Source organism: Bos grunniens, chromosome 4 (assembly GCF_055505025.1).
Source record: "Bos grunniens cultivar Pamir isolate PY7600 chromosome 4, Bosgru_T2T1.0, whole genome shotgun sequence".
NCBI classification, from domain to species: Eukaryota; Metazoa; Chordata; class Mammalia; order Artiodactyla; family Bovidae; genus Bos; species Bos grunniens.
The window spans coordinates 63150981-63178439 of record NC_141168.1 but is presented as its reverse complement, the minus strand read 5'-3'; the positions used below and the strand labels follow the sequence as shown (position 1 = coordinate 63178439).

The 27459-nt window shown below is 37.2% G+C and overlaps 1 protein-coding gene across 20 annotated transcripts in view; it reads left to right on the top strand.

Annotated features, from left to right (window-relative positions):
* Positions 1–27459, top strand: part of IMMP2L (inner mitochondrial membrane peptidase subunit 2) — a 958924-nt gene that overhangs the window by 243243 nt on the left and 688222 nt on the right. Inside the window, exon 5 of one of the 20 annotated variants that reach the window (XM_086396581.1) lies at positions 15707–15941. The exons of the other annotated variants lie outside the window; for them this stretch is intronic. Within the exon in view, the coding sequence (XP_086252707.1) occupies positions 15707–15926 (220 nt within the window). The 3' untranslated portion in view covers positions 15927–15941. Of the gene's footprint in view, positions 1–15706; positions 15942–27459 lie in introns of those variants that run through there. 20 annotated transcript variants of the gene reach the window in all.

Below are 27459 nucleotides of genomic sequence, written 5' to 3'. Positions count from 1 at the left end.
CAGTAGTCTTACGCCTGAGGATCAATAGCGTGTCCTCTCTTTCTGAGTAGATGTCTTCTCAGGCTGGAGGATGCTGTGGTGATGAAGGTACTTTTTGAAAGAGACCTTTTACTAAATAAGCAGTAATGAATAGCTTATGAAAGAGTTTCATTAAGTTAAAAATATAAATGAAATAAAAAATAGAAGCAATTTTCTTATAGAGTCATTGTTACTGCCTATAAAATGCTGTACCTTAAAGCTCAACATTCAGAAAATGAAGATCATGGCATCCGGTCCCACCACTTCATGGGAAATAGATGGGGAAACAGTGGAAACAGTGTCAGACTTTATTTTTCTGGGCTCCAAAATCACTGCAGATGGTGACTGCAGCCATGAAATTAAAAGATGCTTACTCCTTGGAAGGAAAGTTATGACCAACCTAGATAGCATATTCAAAAGCAGAGACATTACTTTGCCAACAAAGGTTCGTCTAGTCAAGGCTATGGTTTTTCCTGTGGTCATGTATGGATGTGAGAGTTGGACTGTGAAGAAGGCTGAGCGCCAAAGAATTGATGCTTTTGAACTGTGGTGTTGGAGAAGACTCTTGAGAGTCCCTTGGACTGCAAGGAGATCCAACCAGTCCATTCTGAAGGAGATCAGCCTTTGGGTGTTCTTTGGAAGGAATGATGCTAAAGCTGAAACTGCAGTACTTTGGCTACCTCATGTGAAGAGTTGACGCAGAAGGAGAAGGGGATGACAGAGGATGAGATGGCTGGATGGCATCACTGACATCCATCACTCGATGGAGGTGAGTCTGAGTGAACTCTGGGAGTTGGTGATGGACAGGGAGGCCTGGCATGCTGCTATTCATGGGGTCGCAAAGAGTCGGACACGACTGAGCAACTGAACTGAACTGAAGTATTAGTCATTAGTTACTCCCCAGTAGGCCTTGTGCATTGCCTGAAAGAGGGCCCTGAAGTATATCTTCAGCTGGCATTCTGACCTTTCTTTGCTCTGTGTCCTTTTTTATGCTATATGCTGTTTTAGCTTTTTAGGCAACCTTAGGTTTTAAATGATCAGCACTGGAACTGAAACTCTTGCTTAAAATAGTACCTATCCCTGTAGAATATAGTCACCCTTGAAACAGATTATGGGACCATTCTTGAGGGCTGATCATTCGGACAATATATAACTGTGAAAGATGATGAGAATTTTAATGGTTCACTGATAACTCTCCTCTGACTTGCTTCCTAACCTCCTATGCCAATCCAGTCTGTCTCACAAGGCAGAATGAGTCCTGTTTGAATCTGCTTTTCTGTAAATTTTTACTGTTTTGGAAATGACAATGTATCACATTTGGAACATGTTGTTACTTAGTCACTAAGTTGTGTCCAGCTCTTTTGCTACCCCTTGGACTGTAGCCGGGATTTCCCCGGCAAGAATACTGGAGTGGGTTGCCATTTCTTCTGCAGGGGATCTTCCCAACCCAGGGATGGACCCTGCATCTCCTGCTTGGCAGGCAGATTCTTTACCACTGAGCCACTAGGAGAGTCCTTTGAACATGTTGGAGAAGTCTGTAATATGTAGCACATTAGTATAGAAGGATATTCTACTTCTTGTCTAGAGATGGCGTTTAGCACTTATGAGGACTTAAACTATGGTCTTCATGCCATAAAACATCGGGGTCATGGCTTGATATTGCTGAACAGTTCTCTGGATGCTGTGAGGGTGAAAAAAGAATGCTCTCAGCACCCTGTTGAGTGTGACACGATTACAAATGATTCCTCACAAAGTCCTGAAAGTGTCAGGATGCCCTCAGCCTTGCTCTCCCGCAGACAGATTTGGTAGCTTCTACTCAGACTCTCAAAGTCTAATGGAGTCTCTTACCTTAAGGCACATGGTGATGTTTTTATTACTATAATGGCATGGGAGAGGGATATTTTCTTCTTTAGTTACCACAATGTGTGGGCAAAATTTAAAATAATGATACAAAGAAATAGTTGCTATAGATGGCTAACTTCTGGCTGACTAGCCAACTAATCTTACAGTTATTCAGTAGTCTGCATAACACTGAATCTTGTGAAAAACAGAGAATATATTTGGTCTGTAGTAGGTTTGAAAGAATTATTTCCACACTTGAAATGTAAATAATAGTTTCATAGTTCTAGTTTAGTAACTAAAATATTTTAAAAGAATCTATTAATTAATGGCAACCCACTCCAGTATTCTTGCCTGGGAAATCCCATGAACAGAGGAACCTGGCAGGCTACATTCAGTCCATGGGGTCACAAAGAGTTGGACATGACTTAGCAGCTAAACAACAATGGCAATGTTAACTAAGAGAAATCTTAACTGTGTTATAGGTATAGTCAGTCCTCCATATCCATGGGTCCATTTGTGAATACAGAGAACTAATTGTGCTGCATCATGTTATCTATGGAGTTCCTAGAACCAGTATCTGTGGATTATTGTCTCTAAGTGCTATCTTCAAGTTTGCCACATATCAGAACTAGGAAACTGATCTTTGGTTGGATCTGAGCCATACCAGTGTCCTACAATGAATATTTTGGTTGAGGTTTAGTCCTGTTGAAGGCTGCTGTTGTTCATGTCTGATCTAAGGCTTCTTGGCAATAACTTTTGTAATGAAATGTTTTCATTAAGAGTGTGTTCACAGATCTCCCTTTCTCTGCTTCCTTCAGAGATCTATCTATAGCTGCTATCTGTTACTACCAGATTTCAACCCTTGTTTCCCTTGTACTCAATTTGAAATTTTATTTGTGTACTCAAACTCTCTGTTGGCCTTTGTAAGGAACCCAAGTACCCTCTCAGCTTTCACATCTGTATTAACCAGGCAGCCTGGGGTAAGGCTGCCATCTGCTTTGTGGGCAGAATCCATCTGCTTTTCAATTCCACTGACACTCAGGCCCCTTAAAGGTCCTCTCCTGGCACCTGTGGCCCTCTTTCACATTTTAACTTTTTAGCTTCTGGCCAATATTGGAAAGCACAACTGCAGAATCACATGCTAACATGGTTTCTATTTCTCTAGTCTTCTGTAGCTTGGAAAAGTATAGCGGTATAAGGATTGCATTAAAAATACCATTTATATTCTATAAATAGTTAATATGGTGCTCATCAAAGGGCAGGTTGGAAAAAATGAATATTTTTATAGTGTAACTGCCTACTTGATAATCTTTTTTAAAAAAAGAAACAGAATGTATGGAACTTACAACAAATTGTATTCAGCCTTTCTTGACATTTTTAGTTTTATTTAACTCTGAGTAGTTTAGGAAGTAATGAAATGTTAAATTCACAAACATAAAAAATCTTATTTTTAATAGGCTTAAAGAATTGTAAGAGACTGAATTTTCCTTAGTTTGACAAAAAAAAAAAAAAGCTTTTACTAACCTTGTGAAATCAGTGATTGACAGGCTGTTCCCAGCAGCCTGATAATGGTCTTTTTAGGCCATGGTAATTAGACTTGAGAGAGTGAAGATGAATTGTTGATTTCTATGATTTTTTTTTAATTTCCAAATTAAAGAGTTACATAAAATCTCATACACTCTTTACTAAGAATGTTTGCTTTTAATTTTGAGGCCTTTGAATATTTTATTACTAGTTTATTCCTTTGCTTTATTACTTTTAGGTCTTCAAAATGCTAAATATTTAGGGTCTCTCTGAGTGATAAACCCCAATTTCCAGGGAGTTGTGTAACATTCTTCGCATATTTAATGTTGGATCTTAACATGTAAATCTTATGTTCAGCCAAATCACATTGAACTTGGCTGAATCTTTCTTTGTACAATAGTTCTAAATATCAATAATGATGCACTGATAATTAGTCATCATTTAGATCAGGGTGGCTTTAGATATTATTAAATTTTATATCATATGTATCTTTTAGATAACATTCAGGAGTGGCTAAAGAATTTAAGGTCTGAGGCTTGAATAAGAATTTGGGTCTTCCATGTCCAATTAAGCCCTTGAGTCAGTTTTCACGCCTGGATGAGGAGGCAACAATTCTTATGTCACCAAGTTGGGAGAATTGACAGAGATGGTATATGTGAGGTCCTTTACAAATGTGCCTTTATAATTGCTTATAAATACACTCAATTCTTACTTGAGCATACAAATATATGAGATAATACTATCAGATATACTCATGCATTTCTTAATTTTCCCTTTCTTCCATCATCTATTGAAAACACTTGCTTATTTTTTCTTCTTTATAAAGAATTTTGTTAAGTTGAAGTCCCTAGTAGCTGGAGTATTCTAAGCTGTACCTGTTCAGAATGGAGTCTTAAAGAATCATAAGAACTACTATAGTGGTTTTATTTGTTGCTAAAATTTTTGAAGAATTTTTTCTTTTACCTCTATTGTTGTATTTGTCCCTATATGATGCATTTAGATCACAACAAAGAATTTTATTTTGTTGGCTCTTAATGCAATGAAATATGTATACTGTTTTTAGATTCTTGCTCCTACTGACTTTTTCCCATGTCGTCTTCATCTATCAGTCTTTCAGTTAGGGTGGCTGGCCTGTGCTTTGAGTACATTCAACACTTACCTGACTTTGTTGCTTATGGCTTTGCTTCCCTGGTGGCTCAGATGGTAAAATTGTCTGCTTGCAATGCTGGAGACCTGGGTTCAATCCCTGGGTTGGGAAGATCCCCTGGAGAAGGAAACGGCAACCCACTAGAGTATTCTTGCCTGGAAAATTCCATGGATGCAGGAACCTCATGGGCTACAGTCCATGGGGTCCCAAAGAGTTGGACACAACTGAGCAACTTTGCTTTCACTTTGGCTTTTACTTTCTTTCCACCTGTGTACAATTCCTTTCCACTCTTGAGGTACTTTCCTATCAATGAGGCATGGGGCATGGCGTAAGTCTTAGCTCCTCCACGACGTCTTTGAAGACTACTCTAGCCAGAGTGGTTATTCTGTTTCTTACGGTCCTAGGGAAGGAGTGATTAGCTCTAGCACTCATGTTTTCATTAGTTGGCTAGTAAGGAAGGCTTTTTTTCCCCCTTTTTCTAAGAGTCTAAGAAACCTTTTCATGTGTGTCATTTGCTTAAACTGACCTAGTGTCATTGATTACTGAAGTACTAGTTGGCGGTAAGGAGGTATTACCATGATGTTTAAATCGTGTGCCTGGTGTGCGTGTGTGCTCAGTCGTGTCCAACCCTTTGCAGGAGAGACCTGGTGAACTGGAGCTCACCAGGCTTCTCTGTCCATGGGATTCTCTAGGCAAGAATACTGGAGTGGGTTGCCAGCCCTCCCCAGAGGATCTTCCTGATCTAGGAATCAAAACCATGTCTCCTGCATTGGCAGGTGCTTTCTTTACCGCTGAGCTACCAGGGAAGCCGCTGGATTAGATTAAACAGAGCTTAACTCTGAAGCCGGGGTTGGATTTATTTGGGGGAGTAAACTGCGTTATGTACTAATCTGACAACATTCCCCGCCCACCAAAAATGTCTATGTAAATTTTTAAGAAACCTAAGAGCCTCGGAAATACTTTAAAAATCAAAGTCTTTTTTTTTTTTTTTTTAAGGAATGCATTATGTCCAGAATCCCACTGAAAAAAAATTTAAATTAATCTTTGATACTTGAAATGAAAAGCAATAATTATTTACGAGTGATAAACCTGAAAAGGACTAGTTAGAGATCAGATTGTCCTAGGCAATGCAGAGGAGTAGGCATATGTTGTCTTTGACCTTTCCCTATTTTATCTTTCAGTATGTGTCCTTTTTCACTACTTCTTTCCACTTCTCTTCTTTAAGCATTTATTGAATGTTTATTGTGTGTCTGTCCTGTGCTTTGTGCAATGAAGAATGAATTATAATTGTTTCTGCCATCAAGGACTCTCATAGGCTAGTGGAGAAGTCAGATAAATTTTTGGTCAAGTATTGTAAGTACTGTAATACAAATAGAACAAGATGCTAAGGAAATACTTGTGTTCTGTGTTCCTGTCACTTGTCAAGGCTAGTTCTCTATTTCTTACCCTGTTGCTTGGACTTCCCTCTGCCTAACTGCCCAAATTTTCCATAGCAAGAAGTTAACATAAGGTTTCATGCAGAACTATCAATTGTGATTGGAGAGGGCCACTTTCCTGGTTGGCAGAATAAAACAGGCTGTGATAGTGTCACAAATGATTGCCTTTTATTATGATATAAAAAAGTCAGTGCTGCGCTGAGGGATGGCGACCTTTCAAGCAATAACAATTGATTCCTAATTTTTCTGTGGGTGGGATTTGCCACTGTACTTAAAAATCCTTTTGGTTTGCTTTGGGCAACTTCTAGTTTGTCTAGTGATTATGTATGAAAGAATATGGCAAAATTTAAATGATAACCTGAGCAACATTTTGAAGACTTAGATTTGCTGTTAGAGGATTGTGACAAAATAGGTAAATAAAAGATAGAATATACATCACAGCCTAATTCACATTCTTTTTACTAGTTACTCATTACATTTACATTCTACCTGTCTCCATCTTTTGTTTGGAAGAGTCTATAGGGTGATTTTATTAATCTCAACAGAGAAATAGAAGTATTTAAGTGGTCAGTGAAAATACATTAATAGTTTTGAAATGAGCATAACTGACAGATTGATTAGAAACTGGGGAACTTACAAAAGGAAAGATGAGAAGAGCTGAGCTTTTTTTAGGCTACGCATATGTAGGACAAGTGGGGATTAATTCAGTTTATTGAACCTTTAGTTCTGTTTTCTTTCACTTGAACAGCTAACTACTCTTCCATCCCCTCAGTGTTATCTTCTCTCATCAGTCCTCCACTCCTCTGGCAGTTATCTTTCTAGAATGCAAATCAGATCTGACAATCAGTTCAGTTCCATTCAATTCAGTCACTCAGTCATGTCCAACTCTTTGCGACCCCATGGACTGCAGCACGCAAGGCCTCCCTGTCTATCATCAACTCCCGGAGTTTACTCAAATTCATGTCCATTGAGTCGGTGATGCCATCCAACCATCTCATCCTCTGTCATCCCCTTCTCCTCCCAACTTCAGTCTTTCCCAACATCAGGGTCTTTGCAAATGAGTCAGTTCTTCGCATCAGGTGGCCAAAGTTCTGGAGTTTCAGCTTCAGCATCAGTCCTTCCAATGAATATTCAGGACTGATTTTCTTTAGGATGGACTGGTTTTATCTCCTTGTAGTACAAGGGACTCTCAAGAGTCTTCTCTAACACCATAGTTCAAAAGCATCCATTTTTTGGTGCTCAACTTTCTTTATAGTCCAACTCTCACATACATGACTACTGGAAAAACCATAGCTTTGTCTAGATGGACCTTTGTTGGCAAAGTAACGTGTCTGCTTTTTAATATGCTGTCTAGGTTGGCCACAACTTTTCTTCCAAGGAGCAAATCTCTTTTAATTTCATGGCTGCAGTCACCATCTGCAGTGATTTTGGAGCCCCCCAAAATAAAGTCTGCCATTGTTTTCCCATCTATTTGCTATGAAGTGATGGGACCAGATGTCATGATCTTAGTTTTCTGAATGTTTAGTTTTAAGCCAACTTTTTCACTCTTCTCTTTCACTTTCATCAGGAGGCTCTTTAGTTCTTTTTCACATTCTGCCATAGGAGTGGTGTCATCTGCATATCTGAGGTTATTGATATTTCTCCCAGCAATCTTGATTCCAGCTTGTGCTTCTTCCAGCCCAGCGTTTCTCATGATGTACTCTGCATAGAAGTTAAATAAGCAGGGTGACAACATACAGCCTTGACATATCAGACAGATCTGACAATACTACTGTCTAAATCCATAAAACACCATCTGATCAGCTGTAGGAGCTACAGACTCATACTTTGCTCACTGCAACCAGTTCAGCCTTTTTTTCTAGCATACCCCCTTCAACTCCCTCAACTCCTCACTGATATTGCAACCACATAAAATTCTGCCACGTTCCAGGCCTGCTTTGTCTTGTCTGTCTACCTCTGTACACACTGTCTTTCTGACCTGGAATACCCCATTCTTGCTGTATTCTGCCCCAATTCTAATTTTCTTGCAAGAGTCGCTTCTTTCCTGAAGCCTTCCTAGACTCATCCGTTAGTCATGTTTCTCTTCTTTATCCCTGGTACAAATTGGCTAGTTCATATTATATAGTATTTTGTTTCTTTCCCCAGAGTAAAAACTCCTGTCATTGATTTTGCGTATTTAGCACAATGTCAAGTGCAATAAACACAGTAAATACTTGTTGAATATTAGGAAAGGTAAGATAGAATGAAACCAGCATTTTGAATACCTCTTTGCTACTTGTTTTTCTGTACAATTCACCATTCAGATTACTTTTTATATGGTTAATGAAGGATAAAAATGGTCATACTTTAACCATTGCTGTTTGGTTTCCTGCCAGCTAGGGCTATCATCTCTCAACTCCATCCTTGCCCTTTGCTACTCCATTGCAGAGATACAAAACGTGCACACCATGAATGCCAGACCCCATCGCTAAAGCAGGTTCTCTGTCAGGTACAGTCAGAGGAAGGCAGTGGTGAAAAACGGGAGGGTGAGAGGAGAGAAGCAACTGTTCATTTCCTTTTACTGGATGGGGTACTTCAACATGCAGCTTCTGTGGAGTAATATGGGTTCCACTGAACAAGAACAGAACAGTCCCAGAGGCCACTGTGGCAGTGTTTCCAGGAGTTGAGCAATGATCTCAGGCTTGTGGTCTCAGCCCAGGGTAGTAGTGCCCTGTCTTTGATAGGCACCCCAGTTTTTGTTGTGTGCCTTTGGTTATGCCCCCCTTTCCCACTTTTTTCTTCTAACTTGTTCAACATCTATATAATCAATTCCCTGCTCTATGTTTGAAATACCTAGAATACTTCCATCCTAGTGAATAATAATCAAAAGTGGTCTCAGAAAAGAGATTTCAAAGATGAAAATTTACTTAACTGATTGGGGTTAAACATAGTAGGGTCTTACTCTCAATGGAGAAGTGCCCTGGCATGCCCTGTTAGTTACTCAGATTATCAGCCTTCTTACTGAAAGTATTTTCTAAAATCAAAGCTTTGGGAAATTAAATGGAAGGTTTAATTGACTATTATGGTGGGAAAAAGTCTCCTAGGATTCTCAGGGGAGTTGGTTGCTTTTGACTGCATAGAAAAATTTTAGAAAGGAAATGATGAGTTGAGGGCTTTAAACTCTCAATTCAGGTATGGTGAGTGAAACAGAGCTCCATGTCGGTCCACTAAGATTGTCTTCCTCATGGTTGCAATTCTTCTGCAGCTGAAAGTAAGACCCCAAATTTGACTCTGAGATTTGTAGTATTACACATTAAGTTGAATTCACAGCCTCCCAAGCTTAGTGATGTAAGATAAGAATTGATTAAGTAGACATGGGATCATGAGAATTGACATGAATATACTTAGATAAACTCTGATGAATCTGAGAGTTTTAAACCTTGCAGTTTCACCCATCCTTTATTGTGGAGCCAGCCTCTCCTGTATCTCTGATGGGATTAATTTTTCGCAGCTTGAAGACTGTATAATGGCCTCTATTTTGCTAGGAAAAAAATTGAGGGAGAAGAATGGATGTATCCTGTGTGACCCACAAGTACTTCCTTTGTTGAGACACTGGGAAATGTGTCATTGAAGGGAGCACTCAAGCCCTGGAAAAATTATGGAATTTTCCCCTATGCTCTCATAGCCTTGGAATGTTATGTGCCACTATTGAAATGGAAAGAAATGAAAGTGTTAGTAGTCTCCAGTAGTGTCCAACTCTTTGCACCCTCCATGAACTGTAGCCTGCCAGGCTCCCCTGTCCATGGAATTCTCCAGGTAAGAGTACTGAGTGGGTTGCCATTCCCTTCTCCAGGGAATCTTTCTGAGCCAGCGATTGAATCCAGATCTCCTGCATTGCAGGCAGATTCTTTACTGTCTGAGTTACCAGGGAAGCCCACTGAAATGAGCTCTCATTTAAATGGAATCATGGAATCCTTTAGAGACAGAGCCTGGGTGTCTAGGTATAATTGTCAGAGGAAAAGTGGGTACAGTTACTGTAATGGGCAGAAAAGCCACAGTGACGATCAGAATTTTGTGACCCCAGGATTGTTATCATTAAGGTGGCTAAACCCTTAAAGTACACATTTAGGGCATAGAAACTGTTGGGTCACATGACCAGAAACCTGAATTCATTCACCATCATGGAGCATCATGGTCTCTTAAATTTCTAAACCTAAGCCAGTTCACAAGTCCACAATCCTTAAATAAGGTGGGAGAGTTAGATCCCTCTGAGAATAAGCTATTGCTATTGCTGTAAATATATACTGAAGATCTTCCCTCAGGTTATTCCCAGCAGGATCTCAGTTATTTACCAGACTGATTGAACATTATGGAAAGGGATGTCCTCAGCTCTCTTAAGAATTAGTAGACATAACCCTTACTTGAAGCTAATCTTTTGAGGGAAACAAAACACTACCATTGTTCTTGGAAAAATGAGACATTGGAAAAATGGTGAATGGATGATGAATTGATTTCCCTGCTTCCCTCTCCAGATTGAGTTTATCTCACTGGAGTTCCAGGGAGTCTGTGTATCCACCTTGTGGTCATTGTCCTATTTGTTCAGTGTTTGCCCTGCAGAACGCTATATTGTCTCTGACCCATAGAATGAGGGATATTATGGGAGGAGGCCAGGTGAAAGTCCTGGAAATGTTCTCCCGTCTAGCAGAGTAATCAAAAAGTACTGTGTCGCAGGAATTGTAGAGATTAGAGCCATCATGAAATGTGTGAGAAATTCAAAAATAGAGATTTTTTTAAATCACATCCTCATTTTACTCAGCTTCTTGGCTTGTGCAAAAGGAGAATGGGCCTTGGAAGTTGTTTTATTGTAAATTTAATCCGGTTGTGCTTCCAACTCCACTACCATTACAGATGTGATCTTTTTTGGAGAACTAGTCATTCTAATGTCTAGTCCTCAGTATACAGCAATTGATTTTGTAAATCCTTCCCCTCCTTATATCAATCAACCAGGATTACAGGAAGCTGTTTACATTCATCTGGCATAGAAAGCACTATACTGTCAGGGTTATAAACAATCTGCTATCATAATCTAGTATACCTTGAAGTTATTTTTAAAATGAGTAAGTAAGGCAAAAAATTCATACTTTTCCCATTATTACTGTAAACTTTTAAACCAAAGATCATTTCATAGAACCAATGAGGGGTGGAAGAGGAAGGTGTTTGTTAATGCTTAAAGCAGTATTTATTTGATGGGCTTCAGCTAGAATGATTGTTTTCTTGGGATTAAAAAGTAAAGCAAAACTAAACAAAACCAAAAACTTACACAAAGTATAATTTTAATGTGCAGAATATCTTGCCTTCTTACCCTTTTTTCTTACTTGTTAGATTAAAAATCAGAGGTGGTTAACAGTTGTTTTTTTTTTTTTTTTTTTTTTTTGAGACATAGTAGACTCCTTTGCAATCTGAAGTCTGTGGATGTCACAATGTTTTCAAATCCAATAGATTGCATAGGATTATGCAAGTCAATTAAGTTGAAATATGCTATGCTATGCTAAGTCACTTCAGTCATGTCTGACTCTGTGTGACCCCATAGACGGCAGCCCACCAGGCTCCCCCATCCCTGGGATTCTCCAGGCAAGAACACTGGAGTGGGTTGCCATTTCCTTCTCCAATGCATGAAAGTGAGAAGTGAAAGTGAAGCTGCTCAGTTGTGCTGACTCTTAGAGACCCCATGGACTGCAGCCTAACAGGCTCCTCCATCCATGGGATTTTCCAGGCAAGAGTACTGGAGTGAGATGCCATTGCCTTCTCTATATTCAACAAAATATTTTAAAATCTCCAGTATAGTAATATATCTATAGTAATGATAAATAAAAATTGGTATTATTAATAAATATTTCAGTTTTGGAATTAGTGATGAGTATAACAGTATTTCATCTGTGATTTCTATTGATCACAGTTAGTCTAATACTATCGTCATTTTTTGTCTGCCATCTTAACAGAGGGAAATTTAAACATTTAGTTGGATGTAAGTGAAAATAAACGTATGATTTCTTTTCCATCCAAATACACAGACCCTCCTCCCCCATCCTCTGTTGAACTTTTTGGTGGATGAGGGAGGGCTACATGAATCTTACTTAAGGAACTTCTGCTCTGAATAGGTTTATATGACACAATGGCTCTGAAAAAAATGAATATTTGTTATCTTTTGAATGTATTTGCTTAGTCACATATTTTACTACAATGTTTCATTTACTTTATAGAGAAATAAAATTCTCTAACATAATGGAAAGAAGAGACTAAAATGAGTCTATGTGAATAAGTATAACTTTTTGGTCAATGAATTACCACATAGTGGATTAACACCTCTAATAAATTAGATGGTGCCTCATGGACCTTTTGAAGTAAAATTATTTTAAACTTATGCTCTGTTTTCCTCTATGTTATCAACTGGTTCAAGCTCATGTACTTGCAATGCTCGCTAGACTGACTGCATAGTATGTAAAATTTTTGTTTCTGAAAGATTGAGTTTCTTCAGTAATCTGCACTAATTGACTGGTGTGAAATCCTTACTAGAGTATTTACAGAAGTATTATTTGTTGTATACTGTTGGCTCACACAAATAAAACTGCAAAAAATGAAAACAATTGCATTTTGCTCATTATAGTTACAAAATAATTTCTGCATCTTTTCCTTCTTTCTCCTCATTTTCAGACCCAAATTATGACAGTTTAACTAGCATTTGAAAAATTATTACGTTTATTGGATTATTTGCAGGTGGGGCTCTGGACTTTGGTCTACAAATCAGTGGTTAATTTAATGATGCACTGGTTTATATTTAGCAAAATGAAGCATAACAAGCTCAGCTGAAAAAATGATTCTTGTTTTAACCAGTGATCTTCACACAGCTGTTTAAATACCATATTGTACTTGTTTTTTTCCTCTTTCCTTATTTAGGATGGCACATGGTACTTGCGTAATCTTTGCTTATTTTAAGCCAGCATAAAAGAATGGCTCTTGGCAAATTGGAGGCAATTTGCAAAACTAAGGGATATTCTTATGAATTCAGGCCAAGTTAAATTATTATTGAATACATCTTTTTCCCCAAAATCTCTCCTGAGACTCTTTTTCATTATAATGTTATATTTCAAAGTTTATGACAGAGGAATATTTTTTTCAATTGTTCCACGTAATTTTCTTTCTTTTGTATGATGATACCATTAAAATAAGATTGGCCAGGAAGAGTCCAATGTTTTAAAATTGTAATGGTGCCCTTTTTGTGTTATCAATTTTATGTTTTTCTGTCTAGAAAAACTGTGGCTCTTTGTATACAGATATAAATGATGACTCAAAATGTAGCTTAACATAGCATAAAGTAGATGGAATTATAAAAGAATTTTCTATGACTGTTTTCTTTTTCTTTTTCTTTTTTTCACTACTGGCTCATCCTCACTGCTTGTTGGATCCAGCCCCCAACTACTACACCACCACTAAAAATCAGTTCCTTTCCTTTGACATCTGTATGATATATACCAAATGAAGCTTTCTCATAAGATTTCCTTATTTTGTTTGCCCTTGTTTTTTATGTAACTTCCTTTTTCATGAAATGTTTCATATTTTCCAGTGGTTCCATTTTATCACAGTATCTTGTGAAGCGGGACACTGTGCCATGTCTACATCTTATATCTGCCTTTTTATGTGAAACCCTTTGCTGCATATTTATGGACTTAAACATATGATCTTGTAGATAGTGATCACAACTGAGGTTGGAAAGACAAAGAATAGAGATACAGAACATAGTTACAACTTAGAAGGCTGTGTTGATGTGTAATTGTTCTACTTAGTAAAACAACTCAGTCCGCATTTCTGTTTCTTAGCATGTGTGGTATTGCTTAAAATGTTCAAGTATATTCTGTATATTTCTTCTGGAGTCTCTGGATATCAGATCTGATTTTGATTGGTTGTACTCTTTTTTATTTGCCGGAAAGTAAAGAATCTGCCTACAGTGCAGGAGACCCAGGTTCCATCCCTGGGTTGGGACAATCCCCTGGAGAAGGGAATGGCTACACACTTCAGTATTTTTGCCTGGAGAATTCCATGGGCAGAGGAGCTTGGCAGACTACAGTCTGTGGTTTGCAAAGAGTCAGACACAAATGAGCAGCTAATGTTTTCACTCTTCACTTGTCTTATTACTAGATTTAGATCTAACAGCTAGAAACACTGTCCCAAGAACTGATATACCAATAAAAGTTTGTACTGCTATGGGCTTTTAAAGGAAGTTAGAAATGCAATGAGAACATGTAGGAAATAGCTATAAAAAATGAATTTGTCAAAGAGTAAAGGTAAGCTGTGTAAATTATGAGAGTGGGTAAAACTTGAGACTTGTGACTTGATAGTTATTTTTTAATTAATAAACAATATTATATGTATAGTTATATTTTATGGTAATGTTCATACCGAGTTAAACTTTATATATTATATATAGTGTGTATAATTTGAGAAGATGAATATTACTCTGGGACCTTCTATATTTTGACCTTCTGTGAGGTAGATAATCAAAGCTTTTCTTAAGTGTTTTTTCTTTTTTTTAAACAAAATATGGCATATATGAACATGTTTTGGGTAAAATTAAGGATTAAAATACTAAAGTGAATTTAGAAAGAATGGAACCAAAAATCAAAACTCAGTTACCAAAAACAAAAGTAAATGCTGATGAAATCAGAATAAAACACCAAATAGTAACACATATGATATATCTCTCAGCCAAATAAACAAATGTTTAAAAATATTAAAATCTTTAAATTGTGAGATTTATCAATAAAATACTTTTTAGGGTTAAACATTATAATGTATTAAGTTTTTGTAACATAGTTTAAGATGATGGGTATATGCTATTTCTTTTCCTTTTTTGAGTTTTCCATCTTATTCACATGTGAAAAATGGACTAAAATGATAAACTAAGAACTAAGTGAAAAATGTTTTAAAAAAATACTTCTTACAGTTAATCAGTTCTTTAAATACCAGAAAAGCTCTTTTAATAATGAGTGATCAATTCCATAAACATATGTTTTGAAAGTATAATGCTAGTGTATTCTGATAATTCATACAGTTTTTCTTTTCATCTTGCTGAGGGTAGCAGGCTCATAATCCTGTTAACTTCATTTTCACTAATTCAGCCTGAGGGATAAAAGTTAGACATCAGCAAATTGGTGGGGGTAAATTGGTCCAGAGCTTTGATCATTACTCCCTGAAATAAAAGATAGGAGCGGTCAACATCCAATGTGACTATTGTTTAGCACAGGGGTTCCCCAGCCTCCAGGCTCTAATGCCTGATAATCTTGAGGTGGAGCTGATGCAATAATAATAGAAATAATGTACACAATAAAATATACTCAAATCATCCCAAATTGCTCCCTTCCCTGAGTCCATGGAAAATTGTGTTCTGTGAAATCAGAGACTGCTGATTAAGAGCATGGTCCAAAAAAATAGCCAGCTGATTGTGAGTTCCACTTAACCATGAAAGACTTATAACAAAAGAGTGATAAACTGTGCTTTGCTTGCCTTTTTCTTCTATTTGCTTTCATGAGATTGTAGATTCTGATCTTAGCCACCTTACAACTAAATTAGTAACAGACTTTGGCAGTTAATTGTGCTTTGTCCAGTTCCCCCAAATTCACATCAAAATCACTTCAAACAACTGAGAATGCATGCATGCTAAGTCGCTTCAGTCAAGTCTGACTCTGTGTGACCCTATTAACTACAGTCTTCCAGGCTCCTCTGTCCATTGGATTCTGCAGGCAAGAGTACTGGAGTGGGTTGCCATTGCCATCCTTCAGGGGGTCTTTCTGACCCAGGGATCGAACCCATGTCTCTTATGTCTTCTGCATTGGCAGGTAAGTTCTTTACCACTAGCGCCACCTTGTGGCCTAACTGAGAATAATTGGCTCTTTTTAATCAAGATCGAGGAACAGCAAACTTGCTAGGTATCAGCTATCATTTCATTCAATAAGCATTTCTCGGTAGTCTATTATGTGATAGATATTCTGGTAGGAACACAGAGATGAATAACCCTTGGGTTTTCATTGTCTGTGTACATAGACAATGGGGAACATGCATGCATGCATGCAAACATACATGCACAAACGTGTATTGTGTACAGGGTACAGTCCTGGGTTTTGAAGGATGTGTAGGAATTCAGCATGTAGAAGAGAGGGAAAGGGGGCCATGTGCCATCATGTGAATTGGTGGGAGAGATGTTAAATGAATTTTAAGTAGAAGATTAATACCAATTTGTGATCTGATAGATTCTCTGAAGATGGAGTCATATGGAGTATGGAGTCATATGGAGTCTCTGAAGATGGAGTAACTGAAATTGCATCTGAAAATTTTAGATCAATTATTATAACTACATTTCAGTCCCTTTGCTAGTTTGGGTACAAAGATGAGTGAAGTATATTTTTTGCCTTCTCCCAACTCTCATGTTGAATTGGGAAAGATAGATAAGGCAAAAGAAACCACAGCTCAGTGTGGTAAGTGCTGCAGTACTGTCAGAAACAAAGTTCTGTGGGGCAATTCTAGGTCATTTACCTTTTCTTTTTGTAAATTTGCTTCTCTCAATGGGTATTTTAAATGTCTTTTCATCACTGAAAATCAACATTGTTGAAGTAAAATTATATAAAATCCAATGCACCCTTTTAAAAAAAGAGGTGAAAAATATGTAAGAACATTTTTCCTGGCGAAGAATGGGTGATGTAATGTTATTCTTTGTAAGGAAAAGATTTGAATTTGGTAAGGCCCAAATTTGGCTTCCTCTGCTTAGATTTTTTATAACATTGAAAGTAGGCCTGTATTTCAGAAACAGGCCTTTTGCTTAGAAGGAAGTTTGGGGGCACCGAATTGAAGGATACTCTGTAGCAAGAATAGCAATCTCTGTAATTTTGACTGAGAGGAATAAAAGAAAAAGTTCTATTTTTTATGCTAGTTTTAAAACAGTAAAGGGAAAAATATTTTTAAAACCTGTGTCAATTATGAAAAGGCATTAGTTCTAGGAGTATCAAAGGAATCAACAATAGAACACTTTCAGGTTTTCCAAATCATTAGTTAGGCTGAAGAGTAAATGTGGTATTTGTCCATATATGCCATCCCTGTAATTGAGTTACACTCCAGAGATCGGCTTTGCCACATTATTTTATCAGAAGAGCCCATCATTATAGCACCTGTAGCCTCTTCTCTGAATTAAAGAAGGAAAAACTCCATCCCAGTATCATCAATATGATTCCCTATAGAAAAATGAGAAGATTTTAAATCCTTCTGAAAATGTGTTCATGCTAATGCCAGTCAAGTCAGACCTGTGCTAGAATTTTTAAATGATTGTTTCTTATTCAAATTATAGACATGCACTTTGGAAAATTTTGGAATGTTAAATAAAATGAAGAAGAAAAAGAGTCATTACACGCATTTTGATCTAAGTCAGTTTCATTAATTAAACAAGAATATCAATCTGTGAAAATTGTCATACTCCTTTATTATACTTGATGATATTTAGCGATCTATATGCCTGAAATTTCTGATACTTGTAGAAGGTATCTACTATTCTCTTTCCTATCTTAGTCTTTCTTTCACCACTTTTCCCTAGAAGCTGCTTCATAAATTCTCAAGTACCTTTGGTATAAAACACTGCAGGTAGACGCCAATGGAATGGAGACCTCATCCAGGGTAGTGGCAGTCTCAGGAGGCTGTTGTTTCAAGGACTTAGTTCTCAGCTTTTTCCTGAAAGTTGATGCTTCAGTGTCTGCAAGTTCGTCAGTCTTTATGAGCTATACCCACCGAATAAATTAATAAATATGCATTTAATAATTTTACAATTAATTTGTCACTCTAACCCTAAGGAAGTGAGTATTTTAAAGACCTGAAATTCCTTTATACTGTTCTAAGTTGCTGCCAAAATACCAATTCTTTTCCAATAACCTGTCCCTCTTCTTTATTTAATCATACTCTGATTTTTTTTTCCATAACCAAATTTCCACTCCCCTTTTCACCCACCTTGCCACCCTCTGGAGACTCCATTTCATAGCACAACCAAAGAAAACAACCTCCCACAGTAGAACGATTTTTTTTTTTCTGTATTCTTGTAGTTGTCATGGAGCTCTTCTCTTCTACTTCCTTTCACAGCCAACATCTGCAATATGGAGCCACCTTCCTCAATAGAAGAGTCTCTCTTAGTCATACTTTCAAACTCTTATTTCTGGGGCTTTCCTTTTATGGATGTCATGTAGATCATTGTTCTTAGATTACTTTTTTTTTTTTTTAAAGGAAAAATAGGAAGGGTCATGTTTAAGCTTTTTTATATGGTCCTTCTCTCATGCTTTTTAAAGTTACATGTGCATTATTTTGATTTTGGATATTGATGGCCAGATAGTTTGTTCTGTTTCCTGATCTTTTTTTCTGAAAATATACATATATCCTATATTTATTATAATGTAAAATATTGAATACAGTATACATTTAAAATTTATACATCTATGCACACACATATGTGTGTGTGTGTATATATATATGCGTGTGTGTATGTATATAAAGGTATATGTATTTTGGCTCACAATATGCAAATGACTGAACATTACCCTTTGATTCTTCCCAGTTTATTCTCAGGGCCTTAATTTCATTCTCATTTGTGGCACAATATGTCCTCTGTCCATGGAGTTCTCCAGGCAAGGCTACTGGAGTGGGTTGTCATTCTCTTCTCCAGAGTGTTTTTCTCTTTCTCCACCCTACCACCCGAGTATATTTTTGCTTTGGAAAAAGCTATCTCCATAAATACTGTGGCATTTATTTTCTGTAATAGCTTAGCTGCACGTTTTATTTGGTCATTGATTTCTCATCATATGACAGAAATGGCAAGGCTAGCATTTCAGGAGAGCTCCTCTCCTGTTAACAATATCTTCATCCTCTCATTAGTTTAATTCATGATAATATCCAGACAAGCTTTGACCATTAAATCCTTTTAGGCAGCAGAGCTTCCCAAAGGCCATTCTTTGTTTTTGAATAATAAGTTTCTTCAATTCATTTTAATGTATGAAGTTAATACTGTATGGGAATTCATTTTCTTCCTGATGCAATAAACTTTCCATTAATGTCTGAGGTTAACTTTTAAGTTTTTGTTTTTTTTTTTCTTCCTTACATAGCTGCTGATTAGAGTATCCAACAGAATGTTTTATTCTCTTCTGACTAAATCTCTTTTGGGGGAGATTGTGGTTTTTATAGCTGTTCCCTCAACCCTGTTCCTTCTCTCACACCTTTTTCTTTTATTGCATAGATAATGATGAGGCTTCGTCAAAAGCCATTTGTGAAGAACCCTTGGGAAGGTGCTGAGATTGCTTTATTGTGTGTATTTCTTTTTTTAAAAAAATTCTCAAATTTGAGAAGCCCATATCTTTGGGAAGCTTAATATTCAAAAACTGTCTACCCAGATGTGAAAGATTGCCTCTGTTATGCCGTTATTATTTCTGACAAAGGGATCAGGTATAGTTGTAAAGAACAGGAGATTCAAACGTAAGTTATTTCTTCCCCAAATTAGAAAGGAGTGTCATAGAATAAAATACAGGATATCCTAACTTTGCATAGTCACAATCATAGAATTGAAATCCCCAAGCACTTTCTAGAGATAAGGAAAGACATTGCAGAAATAAATAATAGATATTGGCTGCTTCCAAACAGTGAGTGTGTGCAAGTACATAGAGATTTGCTTTACAAGGCTGAGCTTTTTAATTTTTTCAGCCAAAGATTCTTTGCTGTGAATCTGTCATTTCTGTTGAAGGAATGATTGAGGACATAGTCATACTTGAAGCTGATAATATTTACAGAAGTAATTTATAAGTAGTAAATGTTTTAATTTTTCAGATTTCTATAGTTTGCTTAAGGGAAAAAAAGCAGTACTTTGAGGATGCTTAGTAAGGAGCAGAGCAAGGCAATCAAAGCAGAAAATGTTTACTTAGAAATGCATTTGGGCTTTTTAAAGTTTATGTCTGGTCTCAAATTTTGAAACTGGTTTCAAAAGTTGAATTGTTTCAGATTTCCAATTGATGTTTATATAGGGGCATCTTTAGAAGACAGTATAGTCAGCTCTCTTAAGGTTGTTAAGATCCAATTAAGTTTGAGGGGGAAATTTAGTGAATGCTTTATCTGGGGTTTAGGTCACTGGAGTCGAGTGAAAAGCTAGAAATGTGGCAGCCCTGTAATTATCTCACAAGTGAGTCACACTGAAGAACTTCTCTTAAAATTTTTTCTGTGTCATACCCTTTCCTGAGATAGCAATATTTTCCCTTGGAACTAGAACTAGAAGTAATCAAATAAAAGGTGCTAAGTAATAAAGATTTTGGCAATTGTCATAATCTCTATCAGAGAAGCCAAACAGGAAAAAAACAACAACAACAGTCTTTTAATTCACCTCTTTTTTTAGTATGATGACTAAGCACATAAACCGCCTGAGCTGAATCCTTGCACTGCCGTTTCAAACCAAGGGTAACCTCGGTTAGATAGTCAGTGTGTCTGTGCCTTAGTTTTCTCACTTATAAAATGAGGACAATAATAAAACCTTTTAGGATGTTGTCAGAACTGAATGAACATATGTACATATGGCTTTTTAAGGGAGATGATAAGTTAAGAACTGATGACAAAAAAAAATATTATGAAAATTTGGGGAAGAGCATTCTGGTAAAGTTTCTAAGATGTACTCAGAAAACAAGAGCAGACTGATGGTGGAAATGAATAGCAGCCTGGGCATGAGCAGTATAAGGTACAAAGTGAAAAGCTGTATGGGATCTGGTTTTGTAGGGTTCTGTGAGTCTGGATAAGGACTTAGGATATCATTTTTCTGTGCAACAGGGAGCTCTTGGAAACTTGGTTTTTAAGTACACGACTGGCATGACCTATTTTTTTTATAACTATTTTCATTAAGGCTTACTATAATCAGAACAGTGACACATAACTAAGTGGTACTGAATATGGACCCAAGAAAAAGACCTGCAGAGAATTTTGACAAGTTGAACTTAACAAAAGGGCAAAAGCAATTCAATGGGGGAAGGATAACCATTTCAGCAAATGGTGATGGAGCAACTGGGCATTCACAGATAAAATAATGAAATTGACGTGAAACTCTTAATGTAAATAAAATTAACTCCAAAAGAATCATTTGCACTTAAATGCAAAACATAAAAGTAAAAGAGTTTTAGAAAAAATGAATTAACAGGATGAGATTTTTAGGATCTAGGGCTAGGTAAATAGACTATATTACCAAAAGCACAATCCACAGAAGGAAAAGTCAATAAATTTGATCTCATTTGTTCTGTGAAAGACCTGCGTAAGAGAATGAAAAGATAAGTTACAGACTAGGAGAAAATATTTACAAGAGACTTACCTGACAAAAAAACTAGTGTCTAAAATATGTAAATAACTCGAAATGTAGCTTATAAAGCACGCAGTCCAATTAGGAAATGGGCAAAAAACTTGAAGAAACATTTCATCACAGAGCAAATAAATACTTGAAAAGAGGTGCTTGTCTCTAATGGCATCATTTTCTATTAGGGAAAAGTAAATTATTGATAAAACCACAGTAAGTTAATGCTGCACACCTGTCACAATGACTGAAGTACAAAAGAACACCAAATACCAACGAGGATGTGAGGGAACTGCCTCCCTCACATGTTGCTGGGGAGGATATAAACTGTTACAGCCACTCTGAAAACAGTGCAGTGTTTCTTATGACTGTAACAGCAGTTACTGTATGACCCAGAAAAAGCACTCTTAGACATTTATCCCAGGGAAAATGACAACTTATGTTCATACAGAAACCGGTACATGAGTGTCCCAGCCCAAACTGGAGATAGTCCAGGTGTCCCTCAAAGGTGAAGTGTTACATGGTGACACACGTGTACCATGGAATCCTATTCAGCACCAAAAATGAATGATACATGAGACACCTGGGCTGAGTCTTGAGGCAGTTATTCTGAGTGAAAGAAACCAATCCCCAAAGGTCACATATCGAATGATTCCATTTATAGAACAGTCTTAAAAATACAGTTTAGGACGTGGAGAACATTTATGGTTGCCAGGGGTCAGTACCAGGGGTTAGGGGTAGGAAGAGGAAGGAGGAGATTATGCCTATGAATGGATAACAGGAGGGATCCATGTAGCGGTGGAATCCTGCTATATCTTGTCTGTATCACTGTGAGCTTCTTGGCTATGAATTTGAGCTACAGTTTTTTTTTTTTTTAATTTAAAAAAAATTTATGTATTTTTTATTTTTATTTTTTTTTTAAATTTTATTTTTAAACTTTACATAATTGTATTAGTTTTGCCAAATATCAAAATGAATCCGCCACAGGTATACATGTGTTCTCCATCCTGAACCCTCTTCCCTCCTCCCTCCCCATACCATCCCTCTGGGTCGTCCCAGTGCACTAGCCCCAAGCATCCAGTATCGTGCATCGAACCTGGACTGGCATCTCGTTTCATACATGATATTTTACATGTTTCAATGCCATTCTCCCAAATCTTCCCACCCTCTCCCTCTCCCATAGAGTCCATAAGACTGTTCTATACATCACTGTCTCTTTTGCTGTCTCGTACACCAGGTTATTGTTACCATCTTTCTAAATTCCATATATATGCGTTAGTATACTGTATTGGTATTTTTCCTTCTGGCTTACTTCACTCTGTATAATAGGCTCCAGTTTCATCCACCTCATTAGAACTGATTCAAATGTATTCTTTTTAATGGCTGAGTAATACTCCATTGTATATATGTACCATAGCTTTGTTATCCATTCATCTGCTGATGGACATCTAGGTTGCTTCCATGTCCTGGCTATTATAAACAGTGCTGCGATGAACATTGGGGTACACGTGTCTCTTTCCCTTCTGGTTTCCTCGGTGTGTATGCCCAGCAGTGGGATTGCTGGATCATAAGGCAGTTCTATTTCCAGTTTTTTAAGGAATCTCCACACTGTTCTCCATAGTGGCTGTACTAGTTTGCATTCCCACCAACAGTGTAAGAGGGTTCCCTTTTCTCCACACCCTCTCCAGCATTTATTATTTGTAGACTTTTGGATCGCAGCCATTCTGACTGGTGTGAAATGATACCTCATAGTGGTTTTGATTTGCATTTCTCTGATAATGAGTGATGTTGAGCATCTTTCCATGTGTTTGTTAGCCCTCTGTATGTCTTCTTTGGAGAAATGTCTATTTAGTTCTTTGGCCCATTTTTTGATTGGGTCATTTATTTTTCTGGAGTTGAGTTGTAGGAGTTGCTTGTATATTTTTGAGATTAGCTGTTTGTCAGTTGCTTCATTTGCTATTATTTTCTCCCATTCTGAAGGCTGTCTTTTCACCTTGCTAATAAGTGCTTCCCTAGTGGCTCAGACAGTTAAGTGTCTACCTGCAATGCAGGAGACTTGCGTTCGACCCCTGGAAAAGGAAATGACAACCCACTCCATCATCCTTGCCTGGAGAATTCCATGGACAGAGGAGCCTGGAGGGCTGTAGTCCACTGAGTCACAAAGAGGCAAACACCACTGAGCGACTAATACTTTTACTTTCACTTCTGCAAGATATTACCACGGAGAGAAACTGGACAGAGGGTACATGGCATCTGTCTGTATTATTTCTTACAACTGCATATGAATCTACAGTTGTTTTAAAATAAGTTTAATTAAAGAAAAACCCCATTATTTCAGCTGATCACTAGAGAATGTATGGCTCATTATTCTGATTTAACTGCTCAGAAACAAGATATTTGTTATTATGATTTAACTGCTCTTCTGATTTAACTGCTCAGAAACAGGATATTTGTCTTGTACTTTTAGGAAGGCTTTCAGGTGATGCTGTATGCAAACAGGATGCTGGAGCTCTGCACAGCTGTACATTAATCCCCCTGGGCTTTGCATGCAGGCTGTTACTCATGCCTTCTTTAGGTTGTGATACCTACAATTTGACTTTATATGTCTAGGACCTGATCTTGGGGGACCTGTGTCACTCCCTCAGCTGAGACCACCATCTAAGAATACTTAAGATGCACATATATATGTATCTACACATATCTTACTATTTTACTCTTCAAAGTACACTTTACTGTTTTTTCCAGGGTCCATTCAGCTTTTATTTCAGACACCTGAACACCTGTTGAGGTCCTTTCATAGCTTGTAGTTACTGTAATTTTGTCAGCAAGGATGCCGGAACTGCTTATTCATACCTGCAGATTGCTCTTCATCCTTTTGTTGCCACTTCTCTTGAATATGGGCCCTGGCTGGCAGTAAAATCCTGTGTGTAAACACAACTCAGGCAAGTCTTTTTGCATGGTAGTTGTAGGAATCTATTTAAAAACAATAACAGCATCTGATTCAAATTTGGACTTCCTCTTTTGAGTGCCTGCTGCTTATGATCAGAAACCACAGTAAACTTACTTTATAAGTTTTATGCTTTTTCATGAGAACCACTTTATTTTGTCTTTTTACAGTAATAGAAGCATACATTTCATTTTTCTTTGCTTCAGCTACGCTTTTAAAGAATATTCTGGTGAAACCCCACTGTTAGTAGTTTCTATTTGCTCCTGGACTTGCCAGACTATTGATTTTATATTGGCCACTTAATTCTCTGTTGCATTCTGAAGATTATTATTTGATGTGGAGTTCAGAATGCTTAGCACTTAGTAGGTATACAGTGATTGTTATTAAATAAGATTGACAACTACTTAAGGGTTACTGCTGTGTATCAGCACTTCAGCACTGTAGACAGTTGTCTGCATATAGCTTTCAATTTTGTGGTGAGATACATAAATATAGAAAATGATCAGTGGGACAGAGCTGAGAACCTGCAAATAGACCCACACCAATATGTCCAACTAATTTTTTTTAATAGACTTTATTTTCCAGTACAGGTTTAGATTCACAACAAAATTGAGCAGAAAGAAGAGAGAATACCGACACGTTTTCTCCTTCCCTCCCTGGCCCCCAAAGCCTCCCCTGCTGTTAACATCCCCTACCAGAGTGGTACATGTTACAGTCAGTGAAGCCACCCTGACACATTGTTATCACACAAGTCCAGAGTTTACCTTACAGTTTGGTGTTGGGGTTTTAGATTCTATGGATTTTGACAAATGTATGATGATGTTTCTACCACTACAGTATCATACAGAACAGTTTCTCTGCCCTACAATCTCTTTGCTATGCTTGTTCATTTCTCTCTCCCCACAACTACTCACAAATACTTACCATTTTACATCTTCATATTTAAACCTTTTCCAAAATGTTATACAGGTGGTATCATAAAATATGTAGCTTTTCAAATTGGTTTCTTTCACTTACTAATATGCTTATGAGTTTCCTCCATATCTTTTCATGGCTTGATAGTTCATATTCCATTGTATGGATGTACAGATTATTTCCACACTTACCTATTGAAAGATACCTTGCTTGTTTCCAAGCTTTGGCGATTATGAATAAAGATGCTCTAAAACTTGTTAGAACATTTCACTTGTTGAACATGATGGAAACTCTTTCAAACTTACTTGGCACTTGGGTGTGTATGTGTGTGTTTGTATTGAATTGTACACTAGCCTGATGCCTTCTATTTCTTCTTTGTCTCTCATCTTCTTGATAAAGTCTCACTGTCATTATTAGCGACCTGATGTTTATGGCTCTGGTAATTCAGGACAAACAATGGAAATCTGTAAACTGTTCCTTTAATCAAGTATGGTCCAAATAATTTTCCCTTTTGATTGTACTTGTTCCCCTTTTTTCCTTTAAGTGTATAGAATTTGTTTGCTCATGGCAATTCTTGTTATTGCTCAGTGCATAGCTTCTATTTTATTTTAATTACTTTTTTCTATTGCCTGCATTCCTGACATTCCACTGTAAGTATCCATGTATTTAGTGGTTGTCCTTATAATTTGCTCTCCTTCAGCTTATTTTGATATATATGTATCCTTGAAAAAGGATTATGCTGTTTTTGTTTCATTGTATTTACTTACTGTTAACAAACACATAGCACTTTTAATATTTCAGATACCATTTTAATCTTTTTCAAACACGAATTTATTTAATGTTTACAATAACCCTGTAAGTTAGATATTTCTATCCCTGTTGTCACAAAAGGCTAAGTAATACCCCACGGGTACATACCGCACATGTGTGGGGTCAGGGCTTCAGCTCGGCTCATCCAGCTCTGGAGTTCACACCTTTAGCCGCTGCAGCGACCCACCCCTCTCGGCATACAAGGTGCTCTGCTGTAAACCTCACTTGGTTCTTTCCATGTTGCCATTTATACTTCAAATTCATGACCTTTAATTGCTACTTGATGTTCTGTTATGAGCATATACTACATTTTAAACATCAAGTTTTTTGAGGTAATATACACTGTGTGATAAGTTCACTTAAAATACATAGTTAACTGAGTTTAAACACATGAATATATCCCTGTAACCAACACCACAATCAATACATACATTTCCTTCACCCCCAGAGATACCCTGCACCCCTTCCCACTCAGTCCTACCCATGGCCCAAGAAAACGTTTATCTTTGTGTCACAACACATGCATTTTTCCTGTATTGCATTTTTATAGATGGAGTCCTATTATACATGCAGTTTGCTTTTGGCTTTTGTTGTTATTCAGCATATTTTGAGATTCATTCTTACTGTTGCTTGAGTTGGCAGTTCACTTTTTTATCATGGTGTAGTTTTATATTGAATAGATATACCATTATTTGTGTATCTGTTCATCTGTTGATGGACATTCAGGTTTATTCCAGTTTTTGGCAAGAATGAGTAAAGCTGGCACGGAACTGTATGCATACCTCTTTGTAGTAATATATGTTTTCATTTCTCTTAGGCAAATACCTAGGAATGAACTTTCTGGGTCTTGTGATAGGTATATATTTAACATTATAAAAAATTGTTAAAATGTTTTACAAAGGTTTTGTGTCATTTTGCACTTTTGCTAGTAATGAGTAAGAATTCAGCTTCCTTTACATTCTTGACAACTCTTGGTATTATCAGCCTTTTTCAGCCTTTTATTTTGAAATAGTTATAGAGTTATAATTGCAAAAATAACACAGGAGGTCCTTTGTATGCCAGCTTTACATAAACTACTTTCTGTGTAATTTCTATGTATTTCTATGGGATTTTTTATATGTTAGATTCATGTAGTTACCACTGCACTCAAGGTACAGAACTATCTCATTACTGCTAAGATTTTTCACACTAGTCTGTTAGAGGCACACATATCCCCTTTTCCTCCCTTCCTCCATCTCTTCTCACTCCCTTTGTGAAATCATGCAGAAAAAAACTAACCTATTATCCATCCCTATAGATTTTCATGAATGCTATATAACTGTAAATGTAATAATAGAGGCTTCTCAGGTGGCTCTCGTGGAAAGGAATCTGCCTGCCAATGCAGGAGATATAAAAGAAGCAGGTTCAATCCCTGGGTTGGGAAGATCCCCTGGAGTAGGAAATGGCAATC